Genomic DNA, 23,645 nt, shown 5'->3' on the forward strand with positions numbered 1-23,645 from the left:
GTACATGTTCTCACTTTCATTAGAATTGTGTTTATCAAAAGGTCTGACATGGTAAATGCAAATAACAGCATTCTCATCACCTATTTCTTCAATACAATATGCATGTCCTTCATTCATCCCTTTGTGGAACTTCAACGCACTTCTGCTCTCCCCCATATTCCATCTTCACAAGCATATCCTGTGCGGAGATTGAATAAAAATTAGTTGACACTAATTAATGGCACAAATAATCCAGTAAACAATTGCAGCACAGTAAAAAAAAAAGGAATCCTCTTTGAGCCATTACTTGTGTAAAGTATTTTCCCAAAAGACAAGGACACAGGCAACAGGTAATACTGAACTAAATGTAAAACCTCAACCTTTTTCATTTTTACCTAAACCGTGTGCACAAAACTCTGGAGGGATCTATGCTAACGTAGAATCGAGTCAGGACGTCTGCTACTGCTGTTTGCTCGTTTTTTTTTTAAGGGAGATCGTTTTCAGGCTTCAAGTAGCACCATTATACCAACATTTCACATTCTAGACATTGTTTTAGGTGTATTTGACCAAAAGTTTGACTGAAAATTCACATGCAAGCTTTTTTTCAAGGCTGTGGTATTTGCCCGCAAACAATACCTTTCAGCTAGCTAAAACAGAATGTTATGCTATCACTGAGCAACATGGCTAACGGTGTGTTCACACCGAACGCGATGGACGCGAATAAAACGCCCCAAACGCCCCTAATTTGACGCGTGTACATTCGCGTCTCAACGCGTGTCCAAGAAAAATCCATCGCGCGTCAAAATATGATATTTTGACGTGCGTGAACCGGAAATGTGGGAGGAATGTGGGAGGGAGTTGTGCCAGACCGGTATCTTTGCAAGATGGCAGCTATCAAGCTAGCGCTTGAAGAGAGAGTCTCCCTTCTCTATGTACTGTGGAGAGCAGAGCAGCAGCGTAAAAGACGTCCTCGCCGTACCTGGGTCCATCAGGTCCTCCAGAGGCATGAGCAGTTTGGTGAGTTTCACCACTTGCTCCAGGAGCTGCGCCTGGATGACGGCCGATTCCAGCGCTATCACAGTCGGCCAGTTTGAGGACCTGCTTTCCCTCGTCGGTCCCAGCATCGCCCGCCTAGACACCAACTACAGACGCTCAATCCCACCTGCAGAGCGCCTGTCCGTCTGCCTGAGGTTAGTAAAACTATTTAATACGGTAGTCCTTTATTGATATCTGTGCTAATATGCTAATCCATCCAGTTATACACTGCTAACATGGATGTGCTATGCTAACAGTGAATGCTGTCGGTGTTTACTGAAAGCAAACTGTGGTACAGAGACGACTCTTTATAATATTTCTAGTGATACTCAGAAGCTCTCATCAAGTCCCGATTTAATTCGATTTATGCTGTTATCAGTGTTTGCATGATAGCATGGCTGTGGTGTCACATCAATGTATGCGCTCGGTGTTTGCTGATATCAAACTGTAGCATTAGGACCACTGAGTTAACCTTTGTAGTGATACTCACTCCTTTTTATTTAGACCTGGTTTAATTCTGGGATAGTTGAATATTTGTATATAATCCCTGCAGCTGTCAGACTCTATAGGGTCACAGCCTTTATTAAAACAGAGTTAGATAAAACTGTGAACAGTTTGGTTCATCTCTAGTTACATGGTTCTATCTTGATAAGCTGTCTTATCACAGATTAATTTTTCAAAAATATTAATGATTTAAGCAAGGAAAGGGCTACATGTCAACATACAACTCTTTATTTCTATTAATGTCTTACTTCATTCCTACCTGATTGACATGTTTAGGAATTATGAGTGATTGGCTCACTGTAGTTGTGAAAGTTGCTACCAATCAAATTATGATATGTTAAAGTTAAAACAAAACACAACTGTTTTAGATATTATCTAATATACATTTTGTAATTATCCTTATAATTACAAAATGTTTTATGTAAGATTTAAGTTTTGTGATTTAAATCTGACATCACAAAAGTATTTTGGAATTTGAATAATGTATTTTGTAACTGCAGTACACATAATACTGATTTTGAACAATTTTGTCCAGGTTCCTTGTCACCGGGGACTCCTTCAGGACCATCGCGTTCAGTTTCAGAGTCGGTGTGTCCACGGTGAGCCAGATCACCCCCCAGGCAGCGACGTCCATCTGGGACTGTCTAGTGGACGACTTCATGGCTGTGCCTTCAACTGGAGACTGGCGGTCCATCACAGAGGGATTCCAGGAGCGCTGGAACTTTCCTCTGTGCTGTGCAGCTCTGGATGGGAAGCACATCCAGACAAAGGCACCCCATATATCATATAGGAGACACACACATTGATATACACTAAATATTCATTTCATTTCTTTTTTGTGGTGCCCAAATTGATGCACCTGCTTGATTTTGTTTAAACAATTATTGCACACTTTCTGTAAATCCAGTAAACTTCTTTTCACTTCTCAAATATCACTGTGTGTGTCTCCTGTATGACATTTAACTGACATTTTTTATTGTAACAACCAACGATTTATACAGGAAAATAATGTCTATTAACAAGGTTGCCCAAACTTCTGCATCCCACTGTATCAGTATATTTTGTCATTAGTATAATATGAAATAAATTCTACATGTGTCAAGTTGTGTGCCAACATTTGCTGTGTAGTAGAACTGAGACATTAGTCATTATAAACATTTATTTGAAATAATATTAAAAGTCTCAAACAGAAAAACATTAAACATAAATATATAAAATATAAGAATTTACAGAGAGACAGGAATAAAAAGGACCAGCTGTTCTCCAGAGCAGGAACAAGGCTGAGGAGGAAATGCTCCATTGGAGACTGGTGTGGCCTCTTCAGGGAGTCCAGGATGGCCAGCTCCACCGCCGATGGACCGTCCTGGGACCCGTCCCTCATCTGCCTCGGAGCCGTCCTCCTCTGTGGGCCTGTAAAACAGCACAAAACACAAAGAAATGAGAAGGCTGCTACTAGATTTTAATTTCAACATTGAAAAAAAAAAAAAACAATAACAGGATATAATCAGATTGGTTGTAGATATTTAGTAAAGGTGATCACAAGGGAATCCCACCGACTAAAAAGGTATCAGTGCTTGCTGTACATATCTGTGGGTGCAGCAGCAGGAGCTCAGGGACTGGGGATGCTCTGCTGCAGAATCACTTGGTTCTATCAATACAGTATTAAATGTTAACAGGTTGGATATAATAATCGTAGAGTAGACAGTGGTCCCTCATTTATTGCAGGGGTTCTCAGAATAACTAGCCCCTGGTCACAGTTCTCACAATTGATTCTCAAAGTGCAAACCTTTGTAGATTGCAAAACGTAAAAGTATTATTATGCCGCGGTTTGTCTTCATCTGCCCGCCACTTTCGTGCGCCTTTTTCCCACACGGTGCAGGTGTCTATTTCCGAATGAGGCTCATAGTTATGGGTGTTTTTGTGCTGTTTTTTCTATTGGACGCGAAGGTTATCAAAACCAAATGTGATAAATTTGGCAAGCGCAGGAGATTTGTCAATCAGGCTGCAGAATGCAATGCTGTACTGTGCAATAAAAAATCAGCGAAAAAGCAAAGCAGTGACGGATGAACAGCGGGACCACTGTGTGCTGTTTATTAATAAACAATAAAATATATTCCTAAATGATAACATGCATAAAAGCAGAACGGTATTTGTACGTCAGTGGGAAAATAGCGGTGGCTTGCTAGCTTTTGTGCGGCTTCCCCGGGTCAGTGAAAACTTTCAAAAGAGAAATGAATGAACTTACCAGGTTGCCCGATCTCTTCACATATCTTCCTCCAAGCTCGGTCCTTTTTATTCCTGTCTCGGTACTGAAAGCAGCTGGTGTTGTACAGCTCCGAGTTGTTTGCTACCGCATTGATTAGCCTTCCCCTCCATTGAAGTATGAAAGGCTTTGACTGGATCTGCCCCTTTGACCTAGGTAACAGCCACGTCACCAGGCTCCTGATTGGTTGTCGCGGCGCGATTTGACGCTGGAGTTCAGATTTTTCCAACTCGAGCGGTAGACGCGAAACGCGCGTATGCACAAAATGCAACACAAAAACTCACGCGCGTGGTTTTATTCGCGAGTCAAACGCGCCAGACGCGCTACACTGATGCGCGTTTCACGCGTTTTGGCGTTTTCGCGACGCAAATCTGCTTCCGAATTTTCGCGGGACCCGCAATCGCGCGTCATCGCGCCTTTCCATTGACTTTACATGTAAACCTGACGCTCTATTCGCGTCCATCGCGTTCGGTGTGAACACACCGTAATGCCTTTCACACAGCTTTGTCTCAACTCCAAAGAGCCACAGAAGTAAAAGCTCATAATAATAATTGAAACAATCTTTGAAAAAATGACTTACCAAGCATGGCAAACAACTCAAATATGTAGAGCAAAATGTTCTGAAACGGCTTCACTTCAGCTTCGATTGGAGCCGTGCTGGGGGCGGAGTCTGTGAATTTACTCTATTGGTGTCATAGCCCCTGTAGGAGTTCAGAGTTAAGAGGTCAAGAGTTAATGTTTCCATTGTAACACATCCAGATTTGACAGAGAAACACTCATTTTTAACACTCGATTTTAACTACTATCATTTTACACCTCAGAGTTACATTAAAAGAATGTGACTCTGCTTAGAGTAAAATTAACTCTACTTTTGCAAGAAGACTATTAACACCAAAACATTTAACACTTTTGAATTTGCTGTGTACTATGTTGTTGATGCTCAATAAAAAAAAAGTTTAAAAAAAAAACAACAACCTAGGAACAAACAAAAACATCAAGAAATCAAAGATTAACAATACAAAGCAGAAAACGCTGGGTCACCGACCCAGGACCGTGACACCTGCCTAATTTTGATTGTCCTTGTCTCCTGTGTATTGTCTTCAGTTTCGCTCGTTATGTCTAATTTGCCCCAGGTATATTCCCATGTGTCTCCACTTTTCCCAATCACTCCCCTGTGTAAATATTTTCTCAGTCTCCCCTTGTCTTTTGCCAGAGTGCACTGTCCTATTTCCTGGTCTTTGTTCCCTAGTGTTTCCTTGTCAGAGTTAGTCAGTTTGCATTTATTTTCCCATCTTGTACTTTTGCTCACATCAGCCCATGGGTAGGTGGTAACAAACTATGTCATCTTGACTTTATTATGAAAGACCCAAATTTGTGTCATGAAACACACATTTGACTACTGTTGTTGTGATTTGTCATACATGAGAGTGTAGGTATGTCTATAACAGACAGTGTTTAAAGGTTGTGAGATTATTATATTATTTTATGCCCCTAATTAAAGATTGTGAAATCATTATGTAGTTTTAGTTTGCATTATTCTCCTGACTTAGAAGAAGGTGATAACTATTACACTTATTAAACTGATTTGTATTACATTAGACTGCTGATTTATTGTGAATGAATGATATTGTTTTATGATGCATGATACTGCTGAGAAATACTGTTTTCAGAGAGTCATCGCCTTATTTGTCTGATTAGAAAAAAACAGAACAGACTGCACAGGAAGCCAAGGTCATAACTCAGGCTCACTGAGAGAGAGAAAGAATATGGATGTTTAGGTTTTATGACTAGGTGGAGGGGGCTGAAGCTATAAGAATGGGAGGAACGCTCAGACACTTCGAGATCAGGCGGACACCCTCCCGCGCTCATCTCCCTTCCAGATGGTTTATGCTCATAAAGTGTTGAATTGTATCGAATAAAAGATTGTTGATTGAGCATTTATACGCCGAGTATCGTTCTTCCTTCAGCCCAAAGATCAGAAGAATTGGGAGGATTCAACAAGGTATATAGCACAAACTGTATGAATGTGTGAATAAGGTCTCCTGATTTGCTATCGAGTCATGAGTAAGAGACTCAGTTGAAGCTGCAGAGACTAGTTTGGCATTAATAATCACATGTTATCATTAATGCCAAACTAATCACATTTTTTAAACATACCAATTTATATTAGCAGTCACCTTAAAGCATTTTAAATACTGACCATACTGACTGCACTGACACTGTCACACTACTTACTTCCAGAATCGGGTCAATATTATTATAAATACTGGTCTTTTATTTCATGGTCATTTCAGTAATAAGAGTGACTGCAAGACGGCAACAATTTGGACTACATCCTCCCCTGATTTATTTTGTTTTGTTCCTTTGTACACAATAAAGCAGATTACTCATTAGATCATCCCCTGCTGTTTGTCAGACAAGTGATGGAGAGGCTCATCTCAAGCTTAATAATAACTGTAATTTGGGGCCATAACAGCTATTTGGAGTAATTTGATATTCACTCTAGTGGCACTTGTCTGCAATCCATCTTATAGAAAAATAAGGCTACCCAGGAATCCAAGAACTGAAAATGCTTATTTTTTTATGAATGAAATTCTCATATCAAGTCCTGGTGTAATAAATATGTTTGTTTAAAAGGGGGAGTGTCTTTTATAAATTAGCACCTGTGCCAAGAAGGCTTTGGCAGTTTGAAAACTTCTCTTGAGTTTAAACTAAGAAAAGTTTTCAACCTGGGAATTGCCAGAGCAGTATTTCTAAAGATTTATGCCACTATAAGTCTTCTGGACATACTCGTATTAGCTCCTGGAAACAGTTTGCACTTCACCATTGTGCTCACGATTGTGTCTGAAATAAAAATAAAAGTTGAAATCCCTGCTCCTCAATAGTTATAAACCATTCAACCATTTTCCTCCCCCTTACTCATGAACCATAAGAGCTGATTATAATGCAAAGGTGAAGACCACACATTTGGGGGGTTTTCCGTTCTATCCACCTATTCTGCAGAGAACTGAAAATGTTATAAAACAGATAAATAGAGCAATTCACTTTCATTTATATAACACCGAATCACAACATCAGTGGCCTCAAGGTGCTTTCTATTGAAAGGGAAAGACAATACAACAAGAGAGAGAAAACTCCAAGAAGTGAAGAACCCCCTATGAGCAAGCACTCAGAAAAACCATGGTCACTTGGGGGTGTGGGGAAGGAGACAGGAAAGGAAGCCAGACTTTAATAATAACTAATGATTAAATCCAAAGTGGCATAGAAACACACACAGAATGAAAAGAGACCAGTGAAGAAGAAACACTCACTCTATCATGAGAAGCTCCCAGCAGGATATTGCATTGTAGCTAAGGAATGGTTCAGAGTGAACTGATACAACCCATGGTATAAGTGTTATGAAAAAGTAACGTTTGAAGCCTAATCAAATGAAAATCAAATCGAAATGCCACTCCTGAATCAGAAGGCCTGTCTTCTAATTACACAAACTGAAGCCTGAAAGCTGAAGGCTCAGCCTCCCATTTTATTTTCAAACACGCTGGACAGCAATACCCCGAGACCAAAGTGCCCTATTGGGGTGATAAGGTCTTTAAGATAAGATGGGGCCTGATTATTCATGATCCTGTTATTTAAGGAGAAGGATTTTAAATTGGACATATAAAAATATTTTAAAGAGAACACAATAAAATACAAATACAAATATAAAAAACCTTCTGCCTTGTATCCAGTAAACAGTTCTCTTCTAATGTCCACCATGTGTCATTGTCACATGGTGGACATTAGGCCATCTCTGTTACCTGCTGTTTGTAAATACCCGCTTGTGCTGACCTAGCCTGTTCTGTCTTTTGCTTGTTACAAGTGCTGAGCCTCCTCAGAAACCTTGCTTACCCTGTTATGTGCTACTCATCGGCTCTCTGTAATTTTTCAAACACAAAGTAGTGCATGATTATTTGTAGTTTTCACTTTTGGTGTAGTAAACAGCATGTATATACATATACATATGTATATACATGCTGTATATGTATATGTTTCATGCCCTGTTGAACTCTCTCTTCAAAGTTCTTTTCAACTTTCCCTATACTAGCTGTAGCTCAGGTGGCAGAGCAGGTCAGCCACTAATCAGAAGGTCGGTGGTTCGATCCCAGGCTGCCTCCTGGCTGCATGCCAAATATCCTTGGGCAAGATACTAACCCCATGTTTGCCTACTGGTGGTGGTCAGAGGGCTCGGTGGCGCCAGTGTCCGGCAGCCTCGCCTCTGTCAGTGTGCCCCAGGGCAGCTGTGGCTACAATGTAGCTTGCCAGTGTGTGAATGTGTGTGTGAATGGGTGAATGACTGAATGTAGTGTGAAGCGCTTTGGGGTCCTTAGGGACTAGAAAAGCGCTATACAAATACAGGCCATATATTACACACACACACACACACACATACACACACACATATTTATATATACATATATAGGGAGTGCAGAATTATTAGGCAAGTCGTATTTTTGAGGAATAATGTTATTATTGAACAACAACCATGTTCTCAATGAACCCAAAAAACTCATTAATATCAAAGCTGAATGTTTTTGGAAGTAGTTTTTAGTTTGTTTTTAGTTTGAGCTATTTTAGGGGGATATCTGTGTGTGCAGGTGACTATTACTGTGCATAATTATTAGGCAACTTAACAAAAAACAAATATATACCCATTTCAATTATTTATTTTTACCAGTGAAACCAATATAACATCTCCACATTCACAAATATACATTTCTGACATTCAAAAACAAAACAAAAACAAATCAGCGACCAATATAGCCACCTTTCTTTGCAAGGACACTCAAAAGCCTGCCATCCATGGATTCTGTCAGTGTTTTGATCTGTTCACCATCAACATTGCGTGCAGCAGCAACCACAGCCTCCCAGACACTGTTCAGAGAGGTGTACTGTTTTCCCTCCTTGTAAATCTCACATTTGATGATGGACCACAGGTTCTCAATGGGGTTCAGATCAGGTGAACAAGGAGGCCATGTCATTAGTTTTTCTTCTTTTATACCCTTTCTTGCCAGCCACGCTGTGGAGTACTCGGACGCGTGTGATGGAGCATTGTCCTGCATGAAAATCATGTTTTTCTTGAAGGATGCAGACTTCTTCCTGTACCACTGCTTGAAGAAGGTGTCTTCCAGAAACTGGCAGTAGGACTGGGAGTTGAGCTTGACTCCATCCTCAACCCGAAAAGGCCCCACAAGCTCATCTTTGATGATACCAGCCCAAACCAGTACTCCACCTCCACCTTGCTGGCGTCTGAGTGGGACTGGAGCTCTCTGCCCTTTACCAATCCAGCCACGGGCCCATCCATCTGGCCGATCAAGACTCACTCTCATTTCATCAGTCCATAAAACCTTAGAAAAACCAGTCTTGAGATGTCTGTGAAGGTTCTCAGTCATCCAGGTCATCGTAGTCAAAGGAGCTTGCAAAGAAAAGCATCTGGACTTCTTTAAGTTGCTTGAAGACGTTTCACCTCTCATCCGAGAAGCTTCTTCAGTTCTAAGGTCAAATGGTGGAGAGTCCCAGATATAAACCTAGTGGGAGTTTCCCCCCACAGAGGGACAAAAGGACCCCCTGATGATCCTCTAATCGCCTGAGCCAAGGTGTGAAACTGGCCGTGGGTCCCAATCAGCCAGAGTTTCGGGTGAGCTCATTGTGAAACCTGGCCCCACCTTATCATGCGAATTCCTGAGGTCAGATGGCCCAGGATGTGAGTGGGCGTTAAGGCGTCTGGGAAAGGATCTCAAAACTGGATTATAGATGGCAGCGAGTTGGTGTCGTAAACCCCCACCTCTGTTCAAAGATGGTCGCTCACAGTGGACATAGATGGCTTCTTTCACTCCTCTTTCAAACCATCTGTCCTCTCTGTCCAAAATGTGAACATTGGCATCCTCGAAAGAGTGACCTTTGACCTTTAGGTGCAGATGGACTGCTGAGTCTTGTCCTGTGGAGGTGGCTCTTCTGTGTTGTGCCATGCACTTGTGAAGTGGCTGTTTGGTCTCTCCAATGTAGAGGTCTGAGCATTCCTCGCTGCACTGTACAGCATACACCACATTGTTAAGTCTGTGTTTTGGCGTTTTGTCTTTCGGGTGAACCAGTTTCTGTCTGAGCGTGTTGCTGGGTCTGAAATACACTGGAACCTTAGAACTGAAGAAGCTTCTCGGATGAGAGGTGAAACGTCTTCAAGCAACTTAAAGAAGTCCAGACGCTTTTCTTTGCAAGCTCCTTTGACCAGTCTTGAGATATTTCTTGGCCCACTCTTGACGTCTCAGCTTGTGTGTCTTGTTCAGTGGTGGTCGTCTTTCAGCCTTTCTTACCTTGGCCATGTCTCTGAGTATTGCACACCTTGTGCTTTTGGGCACTCCAGTGATGTTGCAGCTCTGAAATATGGCCAAACTGGTGGCAAGTGGCATCTTGGCAGCTGCACGCTTGACTTTTCTCAGTTCATGGGCAGTTATTTTGCGCCTTGGTTTTTCCACACGCTTCTTGCGACCCTGTTGACTATTTTGAATGAAACGCTTGATTGTTCGATGATCACGCTTCAGAAGCTTTGCAATTTTGAGACTGCTGCATCCCAGTCAACACACATATGTGGGGCCCAAATAGGGAGCAGCAGGGCTAATATTTGGGGCCCACTTGGGAAACCCAACTGGGGTCCAGCTAATTTTGTCCTCAGTTTCCATGGTGGCCCCAAATGTGTTTTCCTAGATGGGTTTATGCTGGGTCCCAGATAAGCCCCAAATCAGGCCCAGTCAAAAAAAATATGTGGGGCCCAGATGGGTAGACGCAGATTTGATATTTGGGGCCCACTTGGGTTACCCACCTAGGACCCAGCTAATTGTCCTCAGTTTCCATGATGGCCCCAAATGTGTTTGCCCAGATGGGTTAATGATGGGTCCCAAATCAGCCCCAGACAATAAATGAGTATGGGGCCCAGATGGATAGAAGCAGGTCTGATACTTGGGGCCCACTTGGGTTACCAACCTGAGACCCAGCTATTTTTGTCCTCAGTTTCCATGGTGGCCCCAAGTGTGTTTGCCCAGATGGAATTTTGGATAATGTAAGTAAGCTATAATTTAAATCACCTGTACAACAAAGCCAGGTTATTTTTTTTATTAATAATGATTACTATGAAATTTTAAAACAGTATGCTTTTTTATATAATACATTTTTTGTTTGGAGAACATGTTGACAAAAATGTCCAAAGTATACACAAAACAATAACAAATAAATGTTATACAGTTTAAAGGAAAAACAAATGCAGCAAACCACAGGTTCTCACTCATTCACCAATCCATTGGTCCTGAAAGAAATAAAATAAAATAAAAAATTAGTGCATTTTCACAAACAAAATCAGATTTGTTTGTGAAAATGCACAAACAAGTTGTTAGTTGTTTTGGAGGTTGTGCTGTTCAAGTTGTTTGACCTCCTACATTGAACTCTTTGAAGACCGTGAGTATTCATGGAAACAGAAAAGCTATTTACAAAATGATTTACCAAGTAGGCACTCAAAAATTAAATTAATGTGAAATATTTTACCTTAAAACATTTAAGACAAATGTTTAAAAGATGTCTACATAGTTACAATGATAACTGGTGTTGTGGGCTGTCTCAGTGATTGGCACAGAGCTTAGAACAGGCAAGTGGTTAACCAGTTTTTTGTATGGTACAGCACCTCATAATGAACACAAAACAAAATAGTAAAATGTAACAAGGGCTACATCTACCAAGGAGAAAACAGATTCCACTTCTTGAGGTGTGTGCCAGGCGGGCGCCAATAATTTTCATGTAAATCAAAAATAGGGCCATCAGATAAATCAGTGTGTTACTAATTACACTGGAAAAAATAGAGGCTGGCTCTGGAGTTCCTGGAGCTTATTCACATTCTGTGAGCAACCAAAAAACTGTTTAGTGAGAGACTTCTTCAAGTATGCTACAAGCCAGAAAGAAACGTGGTCATTCCTGCCAGCAGCCACCAACCTCCAGAACAACATGAGCTGATGGTTTCATCTCCACAATTTGTACAGTCTATCTAAACCACGTGTCAAAGTCAAGGCCTGCGGGCCACATCCGGCCCGGCATACATTTATATCCGGCCCGCAAGATCATTTTATATAGATGTACTATTATTGTTATGCATGGCCCGGCGATATGAGGCGCTAATAATATACAAACTACAGATCCCATAATGCAGCGCTGAAGCCTCCTTGCTGACCGCTAGGCTAACTGGGAACATTCCCGCGTCAATCAAGTCAAACTTCTGTTATTGCGAAGCTAGCCAATGGTGGAGAGAAAAGTTGATTCTGAATGACTGCAGCTGTAGTGAGCATCCGTTATTCAAACATCAACAAAATATCTTACAACTAATGAACTTACCATATAGCACTTCAAAAACTTTAAGCCCTCGAAATTCCCGCTTTCCATGGCTCCCAACAAAGTTATATTGCCTGGAAAGAGCATTGTCCATAATGAAGGCCATCATTCTTCTTGTGGCTTCATCAACAGTGCTCCCTCTGATCTCTGCCACAACAGCAACCTTAGGACACGCAAGGACAATAATTTTACTGACAGTAGTACCATCAGTCACACCTAAAAGAAAGCAAGCACAGCTACACAGTAATTAGGCTCTATAATATTGATGCTAATTGACTGAGAAAGAGTTAGGTGTCAAAGTCAAACACTGTCTGATGTGAATGCAAAGAGCTAAATGATTCACCAAAAGTAATTTCTTAAGTTTTGGGTTTGGCATGGCACAACTTATAACTAGGTAATGTTTGGAGAAGTTATTTTATTAACAAAAATAGCAACTTTTGTTCAGCTCTCCTCCCACTCCTTCATTGCACTGACCATGTTCGAACAAACAGCAACTTTCCTTGATCATAACTGCTAGCATGAAACACAGACTGATTGAGGCATTAATCATTGAATATTGTTATTACATCATTATTATTTACCACTTCTTTTAGGAAGACAGGGTCTGCCAGTTTTTGCCCCAGTGCTGCCACATCTGCTACTGTCCGGATGGGAAATACAGCACCCTCGGGTAATACTGCAGCAACTGGTCCATCACGTTGTGTAAGGAGAGACTGTAGCATTCGACTGTGGACCCTCTGAGTGTCCTTAATGTCTTCCAGGAGGGTTAGAACACGTACAAACATGCTCGTACTGGTGGCTTGTAGAAGTTGTCTTGGAACTGGTTGTGAAACCACAGGTGAAGGAGTTGAGGGTTGTAGCGGCTGAACAAATGGATGAGTGATGTTCAGGAAGTGAGTTTCACTTGAACGTCTATTCTCCATTGCTGATGGTGGTGAGGTCTCTGGCTGTTCCACAGTGTTGTCCCAATCCTCATCAGAGCTCGACGGGATCACTGGCCTTAAAACAAACAAACAAACAAAATACAACAAACATACACACACAAATAAATAATAATCCAAACACATAATTTAGGGTACTGGTTAGTCCTACAAACTAAAAACATTAATGTATATAATGGCATCAAAAAAAGTCTAAAACAGATTTTTAAAAGTCAACAAGTTATAAAGCGCTATTTTGAAATCATATCTGAACCTGATGAGCAGCAAGGGTCTGCTAAAGAAACTGTCAGGTTTTTTTTTTCTTATACTCTCAATAATAAATTTTTGCTTTTAAGGTGTTTTCAACATAATTACCTCCTTTTCCGCTTCCCTTTCCCAATCTGCTTCCAGAATCCAAATAAATTCCACCAAGGAAGGTTTCTAATGGGAAGCAGGAAATGCTGTCTAAAGGGCCAAACTTCCGTACATCTTGAGCTAGGTGTATTAAAGAATGTATATTATAACCAACAAAGTCAAGACCATAAATCAAAGCAAAATCTTTCACAAACTGCTTCAAAACATCCTCTGCATAATCACAGTCAGTTATCAATATACAAATCAGGACTTAGAAGAATTCTTGTAGATACAGATAAGGCAAGGCAAGGCAAGGCAAATTTATTTGTATAGCACAATTCAACAACAAGGTGATTCAAAGTGCTTTACAGAGACATTAGAAACAAAAACAAATAAAAAGCATGATTTAAAATTGATTAAAACAAGCAAACAAACAAACTAACTAAACACACACATTTCACACCTGTTCGCGCGATCTGAACCCTTATCGTAAGGGGAGCTACCAGTCCTTCTGTGGACGAGCTACTTTCTATTTTAAATTCCCTGAATTTAAAATACTCTCTAGACCCAGTCTAGACCCAGCTGGGGAGCTACCCAGAGCTCTAAACCCACTTAACAAACAAACAAACAAACAAAACAGTATATAAAATCAAAACAGATAAAATCAGAACAGTAGATAAAATCAGTAGTTAATGTAAGTTTTGAAATTTAAGCTTAACAAACAAACAAAACAGTATATAAAATCAAAACAGATAAAATCAGAAATAGATAAGATCAGTAGTTAGTGTAAGTTTTGAAATTTAAGCTTAAAAGTGTGGATTTGGTGCTTTATTCAAATAACAGTATAAAGTATCTATACATTTGGCTTGGTATATTATTCAGTAGAACTGGGCTTGTGTAAAGCAAAACTTGTCTCAATTCAGTTGCTTTCTGCGTGGTAATTTCTTGAGAGACCTTGGTTTCCTTGCAAAACTTTAAGGAAGATATTGCCTGACAGAAACCATGAATGCTGAAATCAGTTAGAATTTGCATAGACTGTCTGCATTTTCGGGGACTTTTTAACCAAAGATAAATAAGCTTGCGCATTACCCCCATATCCCACACCCAGCTCGTTCAAAGTGACACCCCAACCTGGTGCTCTTTGTTGGCCATAGCACAAAGTTTCATCAGTCCTTTAGTCAACAGAAATTTCATGATAACATAATCTTTAGCATGTTCATCGCAATCGTAGTGCTCTTCCTCAAGTGTTTTATTCTCAAAAGAATCAGAGTACAATATTAAGTCCTGATGATGCTCTGACTCATTTTACTGTGAAACGAAACTAAAATGTTCAACAACTTTCTGAGCTCTTTGTCCTCTGAGATTGCTCCATTGCTTTCTGAAAGACAGCTCACAGATTCTGAAGCTCCGGGTTTCATCACTCTCCAATCAAAATTCAAAATTAACTGAACCAGCAGCAAAAGAAGATCCAAACTACGCTTCACATTTGATAAATACTGTCATTAATTCCCTCTTCCTGTCTTGTTTACACCACGATTGAAAAAACAAAACAAAACATCATACTTCTTGCACAGCTCTCTCGTAGTATACTTCAAGAAAAGTTTCCCCATCTGAAATATGTTTTCCACATTATTCCCTTGCTTATTATACATCAGTGTACAGTTGTGCTTAGCGCTGTTGTCAGTTGTTTTTTGTGCCAAATTATGCCAAATTGCAAAAAACTCACCTTGTTCACTAATAAAACCTCTAAAAAAATTTTCTGTAACTTTGTTCTGCTTTACTTCAGCAGCATCAGGTAATGTTCATATATTGATTCATGGTTTTCTTCAGTTTTTGTTCAACTGCAGAATATTTCTAAGGCTATCTGATTTAAAAAGCCACTCCAGGAAAATCTCCTTTTTTCTGTGTTTTATCCTCAGTTACTTTGGCATAAAGACATCTGCTGTGATGCTTACACCAGCCTTAAAAGCTGTTGTATTACAATAAAAGACCCTGACATCACTTTATAAAGTAACAATTCTAATTGTTACAAACTCAAAAAAAGATTCCTACTAGTATATTTCTGGCATGCATCAAATTTTAAATAGAAATGAATTTTGAAATATACACTGCTTCTTATGTCAAAGTCTGTAAAAATAAAGAAAGAAAGAAACCACACATAACCTTGCTACTATTCACTCCACTGTCCAACAGCAAAATCAAACCAATATACAGATATTAATAACATATTATTGTAATAGTGTGACTATGCAATTTATAAGTAGCCATAGTCATAATCAAAACAACAAACATCTCAAGTTTTGAGATAATTGCAAACCTTCCTGGCCAATAACCACACAAGCTGTCCATGCAGGAAGGCTGATAAAGGAGCATGCACAAAATTCAAACAAATTTAAGCCATAATGAAACAAATTAAAATAACAGTGCGCATGCACAAATAAGGCATCAGACAAACACTTAAAGATCACAGATCTTTAGGACCACATCCAAAGAGCAATTGCTTTTCTTTTTTATAAATAAATATTGTGTAGATTCTAGCCAAATATACATTACAAAAGGAAAAAAGGAGGGCCACAGCAATCATAGTAAAAGGAGTTAGACCGACCAGTTCTGCTTAAATAATCAGTTTCCCTCATGTACAGAGCTTGCACAACAGTAAGAGGCAGATTCTTGAGTCAGTACAGTATTTCTGATGAAGTTCTCACTAAAACAACTACACATATAAAGTTGCATACTAAAGTGTGTATAAAAAAAAAACCCAAACAAATCAAGAATACCTATATTTTCTTTTTTGCTTTTTCTGGAAAAATGAGAACAATGGCAAGAAAAATGATGATGTCTTCTACAGAAATAGAGTGCTCACTGATCTGCCTCTCTGACTGCTGTGCATGCTCCTGACACAGGGGCAAAAGCTGGGGACTAGTTGCTCATGGCCATGGCCTACCCTCCTCACTTAGCCGTGAGGAATGAAGCTAATAAAGACAACACCAAAGCAATTTTGGTTGCTCTGATAGTGAAAATACCCTCCATATTCCTCCTAAAAAACTAGAACTTTGTTAAATTGGTCTAATACAGTCCTTTATTAATACTAATCATAGAGAAAAACCAAGATAATGTTTAAGTACAACTTGATGTTAAGTACACGCAGTAATTAATTTTGGTGCTAGTTAAGCAGTATACAGGACACCAGAAAATGCTTTCAAACTGTGAAAATTGGCTAAATCCAACACTACCTAAAAATTTAAACTAGCTTAGCCTTGCGTGAGTGCTAGGAAAAAGTTCGCCAGCACTTGTGCCATACATTACTTTGCAGCATCATAACTTTGTAAACATTTCATTTATACTTAGGGATTCAAATTAAGTCAAAAAGTTCTTACCGTTAGTGCAGAAAATAAGTCCGTAGCTCAAAGATGAACTTAATCCAAAAATTGCCAGCTTAACTGTCAGCTTTGTCCAAGGGCACGAAATGAAGAATGTTCCAGAATGGGGGGACGGGTCTGAGAAAACCTCGTGATATTTCATGAAATAACGCGAGATTTCGAAAAGCACTCCTACATGGAGTGAAATTTTTTCCCCACTCAAATGTAAAACCATTAGTTTTATTTTATTAAGCGTCTTACAATTTTAAGTCACATCTGTTCTTTGTGTTTCACTTATATTAATATATTTTATATGTATATTTTGTTATTAATTAAATATACATATGCTGCCTCTGGCATAATTTATTATCAGTTATTTCATCTTAATTCATGTTTATACTTACACATGACTAATAATTATACTTAACTAAGATCGTTAAACTCAGTTGCCTGTTCATGCAACTTCCCATATGTTACCCATATGGTGCCCATAGAACATAGCCCATCTGGGCTGGCTCAAGTGGGTCCTACTTGGCTAACCCAGGTGGGTCCCAGATTGGATGCCCATTGTAAGCCCATCCCCACTTGGAACCCCCATAGCCCATGTGGGGCCCACATACTGGTGTTTACTGGGATCCCTCTGCAAGATATCTCACTATTTTTGACTTTTCTGAGCCTGTCAAGTCCTTCTTTTGACCCATTTTGCCAAAAGAAAGGACGTTGCCTAATAATTATGCACACCTGATATAGGGTGTTGATGTCATTAGACCACACCCCTTCTCATTACAGAGTTGCACATCACCTAATATGCTTAATTGGTAGTAGGCTTTCAAGCCTATACAGCTTGGAGTAAGACAACATGCATGGAGAGGATGATGTGGACAAAATACTCATTTGCCTAATAATTCTGCACTCCCTGTATATACCACACACACACACACATTCACTAACTACATTCACACACATTCATACTCCGATGGACGCATCAGAGAGCAACTTGGGGTTAGTATCTTTCCCAAGGATAGTTGACATGAAGACTGGAGGAGCCAGGAATCGAACCATCATCCTTCCGATCAGTACGTGACCTGCTCTACCTCCTGAGCTACACCCATCATGGGTGATGGGGTGGCTGGGGCTCTCTTCAGCTCTTCCTAGGCTTCCCAGGAGGGTAGCATGGATGCCCCTCCGGTGGTCATCCTTGGGCTCTCAGGCTCTGGGGCCTCTGGATGTCTGGGGCTTGGATCTCCTCCATGCCTGCTTCATGCACTGGGGGATGGGGCCATGGCTCCCTACACCCTCTAGCAGATCGTTACATGGAGAAACCTTTAGAATACTAGCGCACTCATCCACACAGGTGTGCACGCGGGTGTTCACTGTCCACAGACATAATCTACAGTACATCTTTCTTGGCTGCTAAAGCACATTGTGTGCTGTCGGTCATGCATACTGCACAACAACATTCAATATTTAGTATTTATGGATATTTACACCTAGCTAGATTAATGCAATGGTGCTGTGTTTATTATTTTTGGTCTTTTTTTTCTTCTTTTTTTTCTCTCCACAGGTGATCCGGGAGATTTATTTTTTTTAAGTGCCCTTTCTTATTGTCCCTCTCCCCCTCTGTTTTTCTTTTCCTTCATCTTTCTTTCTCCCTTTCCTATCCCCCAGCCATGTCTGTCCCATCTGTAACAACTGAAAATAAAAACAAATAATAAAAACAAAGGTCGATCAAGTGGACCATTACGGCAAGGCCATGATGATCCACTTGGTAAAGTAAATCCGTTGGGCATCTTTGTTGTCCTTCAGACAACAATTCTGCTAAAGAACCAAACGGCACAGGCAAAAAATAATAATAATAAAATACTATATTGCTTATTGCAACTTATTTGCTCATTTCCCTTACACGCACTGAACTTGAGTGATATTGGTGTTGACCAAAACATCATCATCATCTCCACTAATTCCTTATGATGTGAAGGAGCAGCACCTGTATTCTCAGCCTCTCTGGAACTACTCTTCCTAGCTCTAATAGTCTAGTCTAATAGCAGGAAGCTCATTTCCACTGCTTGTTTCCTTAATTATGTTCCTTGGGTCACTATCCAAAGCTCATGGCAAAGGTCATAAATCTTTAGAGGGAATCAGGACATTGACAACCTGACCTTAATGCTTAGCTTCTTTTTAATGGAATAGACTAGTATATCACATCAGATCAACTTTCTCCCCCACATGGACAATCCCCTGACATACCTGTAAAGCTCTAAATGAGGTAATAACTCAAGTAAAGCAGTAAGCAATTTTCACCTTTGAACACTGAACTATAATTCTGCCAGAGAACTATGACCTAGACTTGGAGCTTCTATCTGTCGTCCTATCCACTTCAAATTCTGCTGAGAAAAAACATGCAAATTGGAGATCATCAATAAATGTTGAATATAAGCCAATGAAAACCCTTTATCATCAATAAACAGAGATGTGATACATTAAACATTAAAGCCAGCACCCTCTGTCCCTCCACTGCATGCAGAAATTCTGTTCAAACATTAATTAACAGAAATAGGTAACAAAGGCTTAACAGAGTCTAACACTCATCAGAAGAGGAATGAATCTGAGTTAATACACTGATTCCTTGAATCCAACAGAATGTATATGGAAGTGTAGGCTGGCTGTAAAAGTGAAAATGAAGCTGTAAAACTGCTGAAGGAAAAGGTGCTTTTATTTTGTGTTAGTGCTTGCATTTTCAGTAGGTTTACGTTTTCTTTCTCCCTTACAATGAGCAAAACAGATTTATCTATGTGTGAGGACTATAAATGGTGCTGTGCTAATTGGATGATGAAGCAGTGGAAAATGTAGGTTGCTGCTAAACATGTCAAAGATGTTTTTGTTTTCCTGTGGGGCAAAATTAGTTTTCCTCAAATCTATCATCCATGCAAATTAATTATTTTCTCAAAACATTAAGCCATGATTCAAATACATTAAAAAATCAATGCCAATAATTATTTAAATCGCTCCACCATCAGAGTTGTTTAAGTGTGATGGGAAGTGTGAAATCCAAAATAAATGATTTCAGTGTGTGGTGATGTAAAAGGAGTTGGGAACAATGTACCAATTTTTCTCAACAGTATTTTTGAACTTAAAAGCAATATTTATAATATGATTTTCTTGATCTCTTTCTGTCTGGTTTTCTGAAGATTCCTAGTCCATGCCCCATAAAATCAAAGCCTTGAGTAACACAATTCTGCATGAAACTTTAATCCACGGGCTACAGGCCAGACTGGGGTTATTTCAACTTACTAACTTTGTCAGGGTTCCTGGGTCGTTCACCCAGTGTTTTCCGTTTTGTCATGTTCAGTTTATTTTCACATCTATGTTTTCTGTGCCAGCATACCGCATGCGTATTGTGTTCCAGTTATTTCCATGTATCATTAGTCAGACTAAGTTCAGCTGCGTACCCACCGGTTTCTAATCATTCATCACTGATAGGTTTGTAGCTTGAACCTATTCGCTGGAACGTTGAAGGCAATATAATTACACAGCAAGCAAGACACAAGTAGGCAAAGTTCTTCATGTTTCTCGTGCACGGGAGAGAACCGGACAAACGCCGTTCCTTCGCTTGACCCCAGTTGCTCTCGTCCGTCCTCCCGTAACACTGCTCTTTTATTGAGGTTACATGAATATGCATAAGTTCATTAACATATGACGTCTACATACACACAAAGAGTACTGTGTGTGTGTGTGTGTGTGTGTGTGTGTGTGGGGTCAGAGTGTGACCCCATAAATGACTTCCCTAAACCTGCTGGTCTGGAAGTCCAACAGTTCATCTAAACAAAAGGCACTTAGCCTAAAACAGATATAGCCACGTTTATCCTACCATAAAACAATAAAACAAGGTACGACCTCTTCTCATGCTCCCAGGATGTAGGCAAGGCAAGGCAAGTTTATTTGTATAGCACAATTCAACAACAAGGTGATTCAAAGTGCTTTATAGAGACATTAGAAACAAAAACAAATAAAAAGCATGATTTAAAATTGATTAAAACAAGCAAACAAACAAACTAATTAACAAACAAACACAACAGTATATAAAATCAAAACAGATAAAATCAGAACAATAGATAAAATCAGTAGTTAAATGTAAGTTTTGAAGGTGTGCATTCCAGTGTGGAATACACACCAAGCCTTTGCAGCCTGTTAAAGATCACACATCCTATCACTACACAATTGATTATACACCTCTAAGCATATATGGTTAAATATTTGTAAGCATAAATGACAATCAACAATACAAAACCTAACATTCCCCCATTTTTGACCTTTATGCTAGAAAAGTTCCCAGTTATGAATACCTCATGTCTGACAGTTTCAATGCAAACATTTTTATACTCAGCATATGTCAATCACCCTAAATTACTGTAAAAGTACACAGTTTAACAAATGTATTAGCAGTTATCCCATTCATCATTGATCTCATCCAATGGCACTATGCACCCTACGAGCAAACAAATGAACTGTTAATTTAATAGTTAAAATAAGAAAGTAACATTTTCAAAAACATCTCAGCTTTGCAGTGATCACTCATCATCTGTGCAGAGTGGTTTTAGTTCTGCAGGGTGTCATAAATGTCTCTTCCAGTTGTTTCCATCACTGTCCATGGGACCAGAGTCCAAATGTATGTAGAATAAACATTCAAACATACCAGTTGGTTTTGTTGTTTGTCACCATGGGTCTCAGCTTATCGTGAAAGCTGCAGACCTGTCAGCACTCAAGTTTTATGGCCTCTACCAACCCCCATCACCTCACTTCAGGCCTTCGTCCTGCGAGGGGGATACTTATGACTCTTCCATTGTCCACGCTCTGCAGAAAAACCCCTCTGTGGAAAGGGTGCTGGGTTCAGTTATCTTACTGCTGTTGTAATCCCAGCAGCCTTCAGAGTGTCATCGTATGCACAATATAGTGACACAGCATTAGGTGATGTTCATAGGAAACTGCTGTCATCACCACCATAGCTTCTGGTTCCTGTGCTTTCACAGAATCATGATGCCATCCTTAGACTCCCTCTGCGATGTCGATGGAGCTTGGCACGTTCCCCTCATCCTTCAGGTGCCCGTCTGTTGTCCACAATCTCCTCTGTTGGCCTCTGGAAAGCCCCAACTTCTATTTGGAGAGCATGTCAACAATCATCAAACCACATTCTTTAGTTCAGTGAACTTCACTTATAGGCCATCAAAGCCTCATCTGAACATGGATGCACCACTTGCATAGGTTTAATACCTGTAAATAAACGGTTAATCACACAAATCACTGCAACAATAATAAAAAACATTGTTTAATATTAATCCTGGACCCCTCCTCTTGACGCATGGACACTCCCACGCGTCAACTCATCAAAACCAGATTCCTGTTTTAAAGAAAAAGGTTAGCTAGATCATGTCCCAGGCAACATCAGGGTGTCTCCGCTGGAGTAGCTCTGTAACCCTGCAATAAAAGATGTTAGCGTGTTTTGCACATTAAGTTTGCTTAACACCTGGCTCTGCCAGGAGCCTGCATACACACCATCATGGCCTGGAAAACAAGATCTGGAAGTAAAATCAAACTTCACACTTGTAAACAATTGTATCATAAAAGTAATAAATCATTCAACATCAGCAAGACAAGTGCCATGTGCAGGTTTTCTGAAATCAGTAAACTACAATTATTACCCTAATTTGCCTCAGACATGGATCATCCCATGTACTCAGTCAACATTAATGTAATCGGTGACTTCCCTTAAGCAAAGTCACTCCACTCATATATTACTATGGGCTCAAAGTGGCCAGCTAATGAGCCCATATTCAACTATTCCATAAACACTGCATCTCTTATTTGTTTTTGTCATGACCCTGTGCCTTCTCGGCTGACTCTGTATGGCTACAAGTGTTTTTGTTGTGCTGCATCTCCCTCTCTCCCCTTCCGCGCACAGCGCTCTACCGGGGCGGAGTCATGACGGCTCCAGCCCCTGGCTCGGACACCTGCAAACAATCATCTCACTCACTTCTTAAGGCGGCTGCTGAGAGTGCTTCCTCGCTGGATTATTGTGTAACACTCGTCAGTGTCATCACCTATCTGAGCCTTTTTCCGAGTTTCTGTCGTGCCACTACTTACCTGCCTTTCCTCTCTGTGCCAGATTTCTCGCCAGCCTGAGGACCGCCGTTCGGTGACCTAAAGACCGGAGCCCGAGCTACCTGAGCTTCAGTGGATTGTGTATATAGCCGTTCCCTTCCCGTGCCTGTGTTCCCCGGAGACCCTCTTCCTGTGCCCCCTCACTTGTATATACCCGCACCTGGTGTCTACGTGTAAATAAAATTGTGAACCTTAGTGACGGTCTGCCTCCGAGTCTCTCCTGAGCCTGACAGTTTTTCTCATGTCACTTGTCCGCTTCTGCTGAATCTTCTACATGCATTCTTAAAAAAAAAAAAAAACATTAGCAATACACATTGACCGTGGTCAGACGCAGGTCGACAGGTTCCAGAGGTGCCATAAAAAGACCATAAAGTTAGCCATCCATAGCTGTGGAAAGAAGTGACACTAGTTTTCAACACAGGAAATTTCTCACATGTTATTCACATTATCAAAGTAACCTTCACATTTCCCCATCAACACAGTGCAACAGCATCACCACTCATAACCTGTAAACACAGTTTTCTTCACACATAAACCCAGAAATCCTGTAGTAGAAAAAACATCAACCAGTTGTCCTGGTATAAATCGCATCATCAAGTCACATGAAGAACTGTAATGCTGTAGAAAAGAAAATGCAAATGTTAGCGCTGCGCAGGTGTGTACACACTTTCT

At 40.2% G+C, this 23,645-nt stretch overlaps 2 protein-coding genes across 4 annotated transcripts; one reads left to right on the forward strand and one right to left on the reverse strand.

Moving 5' to 3' along the window:
• The first annotated feature begins 873 nt into the window (after positions 1-873).
• On the forward strand, positions 874-2,620 carry LOC143421014 (uncharacterized). The gene is made up of 2 exons (XM_076889665.1): positions 874-1,169; positions 2,054-2,620. The coding sequence occupies exons 1-2, from the start codon at positions 910-912 to the stop codon at positions 2,322-2,324; spliced, it is 531 nt and encodes a 176-aa protein (XP_076745780.1). The 5' UTR covers positions 874-909; the 3' UTR covers positions 2,325-2,620.
• Positions 2,621-4,338: 1,718 nt separating this feature from the next.
• On the reverse strand, positions 4,339-16,933 carry LOC143412447 (uncharacterized). Of its 3 annotated transcripts, none has more exons than XM_076889564.1 (5): positions 16,836-16,933; positions 13,480-13,599; positions 12,766-13,183; positions 12,188-12,347; positions 4,339-4,482 (listed from the first exon to the last, which is right to left on the reverse strand). In XM_076889564.1, exons 3-5 carry the CDS (start codon positions 13,105-13,107, stop codon positions 4,460-4,462), a joined length of 525 nt encoding a protein of 174 aa, XP_076745679.1. In that variant the 5' UTR covers positions 13,108-13,183; positions 13,480-13,599; positions 16,836-16,933; the 3' UTR covers positions 4,339-4,459. The 3 variants fall into 3 exon arrangements, 2 of the variants coding, with proteins under 2 accessions (XP_076745679.1, XP_076745680.1); XR_013100666.1 differs by lacking the exon at positions 4,339-4,482 and adding an exon at positions 10,916-11,114; XM_076889565.1 differs by lacking the exon at positions 13,480-13,599 and having other exon boundaries at positions 16,836-16,916.
• Positions 16,934-23,645: the final 6,712 nt, after the last annotated feature.

This window comes from Maylandia zebra, linkage group LG11 (assembly GCF_041146795.1).
Source record: "Maylandia zebra isolate NMK-2024a linkage group LG11, Mzebra_GT3a, whole genome shotgun sequence".
Classification (NCBI taxonomy): Eukaryota; Metazoa; Chordata; class Actinopteri; order Cichliformes; family Cichlidae; genus Maylandia; species Maylandia zebra.

Coding starts and splice junctions, on each gene's coding strand:
- LOC143421014 (XM_076889665.1), top strand. CDS start 910: ATGTACTGTGGAGAGCAGAGCAGCAGCGTAAAAGACGTCCTCGCCGTA. Junction 1,170..2,053: donor CGCCTGTCCGTCTGCCTGAG/GTTAGTAAAACT, acceptor AATTTTGTCCAG/GTTCCTTGTCACCGGGGACT.
- LOC143412447 (XM_076889564.1), bottom strand. CDS start 13,107: ATGGAGAATAGACGTTCAAGTGAAACTCACTTCCTGAACATCACTCAT. Junction 12,348..12,765: donor CTGTCTTCCTAAAAGAAGTG/GTAAATAATAAT, acceptor GCGTGTCCTAAG/GTTGCTGTTGTGGCAGAGAT. Junction 4,483..12,187: donor AGTTTTTGAAGTGCTATATG/GTAAGTTCATTA, acceptor GAACTCCTACAG/GGGCTATGACACCAATAGAG.